The 4,225-nt window shown below is 37.8% G+C and overlaps 1 protein-coding gene across 2 annotated transcripts; it reads left to right on the forward strand.

Annotated features, from left to right (window-relative positions):
- The first annotated feature begins 327 nt into the window (after positions 1 to 327).
- Positions 328 to 3,879, forward strand: LOC146709965 (complement C1q subcomponent subunit C-like). Of its 2 annotated transcripts, none has more exons than XM_085457215.1 (7): positions 328 to 419; positions 1,060 to 1,233; positions 1,825 to 1,998; positions 2,388 to 2,467; positions 2,907 to 3,023; positions 3,189 to 3,278; positions 3,465 to 3,879. In XM_085457215.1, exons 2-7 carry the CDS (start codon positions 1,071 to 1,073, stop codon positions 3,615 to 3,617), a joined length of 777 nt encoding a protein of 258 aa, XP_085313341.1. In that variant the 5' UTR covers positions 328 to 419; positions 1,060 to 1,070; the 3' UTR covers positions 3,618 to 3,879. The 2 variants fall into 2 exon arrangements, with proteins under 2 accessions (XP_085313341.1, XP_085313340.1); XM_085457214.1 differs by having other exon boundaries at positions 329 to 419; positions 1,029 to 1,233.
- The last annotated feature ends 346 nt before the right edge of the window (positions 3,880 to 4,225 follow it).

The raw sequence follows: 4,225 nt of genomic DNA on the forward strand, positions 1-4,225 counted from the left end.
TGAACCATATTTTCTTGTTTTTTAGCATCAGGTGTAACAGATTGTCTTTAAGTTTATAATGACACAGTTTATATTTAACTGAAACAGACTTGTACATCTCACAGTGCAGACAAGTCAAAAAGATCTTTGTGATGCTGAACTGAAACTATAACCTTTATTTAATCACTGTTCTTGTCGGATCATGAGTTTTACTTCCTTCCTTATTTTGCACAGTGTGTGTGTGTGTGTGTGTGTGTGTGTGTGTGTGTGTGTGTGTGTGTGTGTGTGTGTGTGTGTGTGTGTGTGTGTGTGTGTATGCATGTCAGAAAGTGTCAGGATGAACCACTGACTCATTTTTTCAGTTTAATAAGAAGTCTGTTCACCAACAGAAGGAAATCCCGTCCTTCCATTGAAGATCCAACAATCAGAAAACCCGACAGGTGAGTAAAATAACACATCAACACACAGAAAACATGGAATATTGTTAAATATTTGTTTGTCAACAGCAGGGCAGTGTATATAATAGAAATGTTAAATAACTTAAAGATAAAGTTCACAGTGTGATCATCTCTGGACCAACTTTCAAGTCCTTGAGATTGTTAATCAAAGATAAATTAGCTACAATTAATGTGAACAAGAACAAAATCAATTTAAGCTGTTTGTAAACCAGCTTTCCCTTAAACTAAAAGCTTACATCAGCCACTAATTTTGTTATTTCTAGTAAATTAAATGTACCGAAGGATTATGAACAGTTATTATTATTAACGGTTTAGTCTTAAACAATACAACAATGTGATGTGTCATTTTATCCTCTATTCTATTCTAGTTTATTGAATTGTTTCAATTGAAATTTATGAATATATGCTTGGAAATAGCTGTTGTATAAAGTTTCTACAGGATTTGCAGAAATAAAAGTGAACATTTCTAATCTGAGTCCAAAACATAAAGTGTCTTGAGGAAGCAGAATAAATGTAGAAAAAGACAGAATGTTTATGTCTTTACTTTGTTTCTTACATAGTTTCTTATTTGTAACTCTTGACTTTGACCAGATTCATCTTTGCAATCAAATGTTAAATCCAGTGTTTTGGACCATGGGTGGTAATTATGGGCTAGCGGTCTTGGTGGGCGTGGCCATACTTCTGGAGGCTGTCCAATGTCAAGTGAGCTGCAAAGGAGCTGATGGTGAGCGAGGAGTGAACGGCGCTCCTGGCAGAAATGGGTTGCTTGGAATGAAGGGAGAGAAAGGAGAGCCAGGTAACACCCTGCTAAATGCACAAACATTAACCTGCTTACCGCACTTGGTTTATGTACTTATTTTATCTTAACTGTCAATACAGAAGTTGAAAAAAATAAACAACATAAGTTGAATAAAAACAACAGAATTAGAATTATAACAATCATTTATCTGCATTATTATGTTATTCTTTTAGAACACATTCTACTTTATCGTTCTTTCTCTCACTGTTAGTCCTCCGCTTCTTTTCAGCTCACCTCAGTGCAAATCTTCACATGTTTCAGTTTCTATCACTTTTGCAGCTCTTCCTTTACTTTATTGTCTCTCTACTGTTGTGTTTTTATTCAACATCGTTCTGTTTTGTGTGCTTTTGCAGTGTTTTTCTATTTACTGGTGTGCTTTGAAATTTTAGTTTACAGTTTGATGCTCCGTGTGTTACAGAACCACTACACTAAAGAGTCAGACGTGCTCCACTGATAATGAGTGACATTGTTACTCTGTAATTGCTGGATGTATAAATAAGAAACAAAGTCTTCACAGGTGCTTTTGTCACCCCTCAACTGGTATAAAACTCAAAGACTGATGTGGAATAATTCATTTTCTATTTGTAGCTGTGATGATTCAAGGTCCAGTGGATACAGCCAGCCTACTGAGGCAGAAAGGAGAGTCGGGAAATCGGGGCACGCAAGGACCCCAGGGCCCAAAAGGTTTCCGCGGAGATTTGGGGAAAGAGGGTGAGGATGGCCCCCCAGGTCCTCCTGGCCCAGACGGCAGGTTGTCCCAAGGTAACGAAGAGATCATTTCTGACCTCGCCATATGCTAACATACAGAGCATATCTTTTAAAACACAGCAAACATAATGCTGAACTCATATTGAGTACACAATAAGTTACACAATGGATAATAAAGCAAGGCAACGTGGAAATGAGAGTTTTTTTTCTTTACTGGTACGTTTAAGCTAGCATATGTAGTCAAACAGTTATCCAGCATCTTGTGCATAATTTGTGACATTCACATGTTACTCATAAGCACACATAGTGTAACATCAGAATATCGAGTGACCACCAGCATTGAGTGTCCAGTCTCATAACATAGCCATGAGTTCTACCTTATAAATTACACATTAAACGCATCATTCATACTTGTGTGTATGTGTGTGTGTGTGTTCTCTTAGCAAGACACACCTCTCAGCAGGAGTCCCGTTCGGCCTTCTCAGTGATCAGAACCGACAGAAATTATCCTGCCTTCAACCAGGTTCAGTCTGATGCCCATCACACCTTTCACTCCCTCAGATGTTTCATTTCTCATATTCTTAGTCTTAATATCTGGACATGAGTCCCTCTTAATGTCACACACACGAGTTTGTCACCTCCCTTCAGCAATATTTACCCATGCAGATATTTTCAGTTTTATCAAGTCACAGTTTGTGTGGACACAGAGTCCTGACACAAAATACTCTTTTAAGAACAAGGTCCAAATGTGACGATTACATTTTTTTCGTTTGAAGCCAAACAACTGCCACTTTTTGACCTCAATCTCAAAATTTTGACTTTGAAATCAAATAATCAATATTTTTTTCTTTTTTTAATGCGGCCCTAATACTGCTTCATAAACAACAGCCTCTCGTTTTTCTCTTACAGTTTTTAGTTACAAGGTTATTGTTTTCCTCTTTGTGTGTGTGTTTGTGTATCAGAAAATAACCTACCAAAAAGTTGTGGTCAACACAAATGGTGATCTTGACACACGCACAGGTGTCTTCACCTGCAGAGTACAGGGTACCTATTACTTCAACTTCCACTCTGTGGCCAAGGTAACTTGCTCCTGTCTGTTCCACTGTAAAATAAATCATACATATTGTGCACATTAGTGTGGCTTATGCTATCATCTTGACAGGCACATTGTGTGTTAAATGCAGTGAAAGCTTTATAAGCTTATCCATATTTCTTCCCAACATTTGTGTGTTGTGTGTTTTTAGGTCAGCATGTGCCTGCAAATAGTCTATGATGGACCAAGAAGAACCCTGGGATTCTGTGATAATAACAGGTCAAACAGGCAATCTGAGCAGGTTGGTTTCAGGTCCAGTGAGAAACATGGAGGGAAAACATTTGATCAAACAACCACACAAATATCTGTTTGTCTAAAAGAAATCCTCCTCTAATAATATCCCTGTATATTGCCTTGGGTTATTCTTTACACTAACTGCAGCATTTTGTCACGAAGCCTCGACTTGATCGGCTGTGTTGCCTTTCAGGTGCTGTCAGGTGGTGTGGTTTTACAGCTCGCAGTTGGACAGAAGGTCTGGCTTGAGTCCTTTAGGGAAAACCAGGGACCTACTGATACCAGGGAGAACCAGGAAAAAAAGATCATCTTCAACGGCTTCCTGCTCTTCCCAAGTCCAGCATAGAGTTCAGCTGTACGCTCAGAAATTTAACTTCACAATGGAGTCTGTGCTCAAACACCAGACTGCATCACTTTGTCAGTTTAATATCTAAAAATCTCATATTTCAGTTGTTGTTTTAAAAGCAGCATCACAGCATTAACATGCATTATCATCTAAAGAACACAATTTCATGTGAACATGTAAGCAGGTAATTTTGTGTCTACTCATGTCAGACTCATGTAAATTTTGATTATTAGCACTGACTAAATAAAATTGAAGGCTATTATTCACTGTGATTGTGTCTGCTGATATTAAATCAATGAGAAATGTACTTTCATACAATTTGATAAATTAAATTGTATTCATCTTTAGCATCCAGTAAAGTAAAAATACAGAAGATATAAAACCTCCTCAGGATCAAGGCTAGAGAGCCCCAAAAAAACCTATTTCAAATGGGAGGGGTCGCCACAGCGTGTTTGAGATACAAACCTCCCAGTGATTTGTATCTCCTCCTGATACTGAACCAGAGAGCTTTCACATGCTAGGTTAACTACTAAACAATGTACATCATGCAATGCAACAGACAAGGCTAGAGTTAAAGATTGATGCTTTTAAAGGTTTTTGTTTTTTTT

Source organism: Copadichromis virginalis, linkage group LG5, assembly GCF_057382275.1.
Source record: "Copadichromis virginalis isolate Kocher_CV1m ecotype Utaka linkage group LG5, C_Virginalis_male_GT1.1, whole genome shotgun sequence".
Classification (NCBI taxonomy): Eukaryota; Metazoa; Chordata; class Actinopteri; order Cichliformes; family Cichlidae; genus Copadichromis; species Copadichromis virginalis.

Excerpts from the sequence above, each read along its gene's own strand:
- LOC146709965 (XM_085457214.1), top strand. The coding sequence starts at position 1,047 with ATGTTAAATCCAGTGTTTTGGACCATGGGTGGTAATTATGGGCTAGCG. Across the intron at positions 3,024-3,188 it reads ACTTCCACTCTGTGGCCAAG|GTCAGCATGTGCCTGCAAAT; the intron begins GTAACTTGCTCC and ends GTGTGTTTTTAG. Across the intron at positions 3,279-3,464 it reads CAAACAGGCAATCTGAGCAG|GTGCTGTCAGGTGGTGTGGT; the intron begins GTTGGTTTCAGG and ends GTTGCCTTTCAG.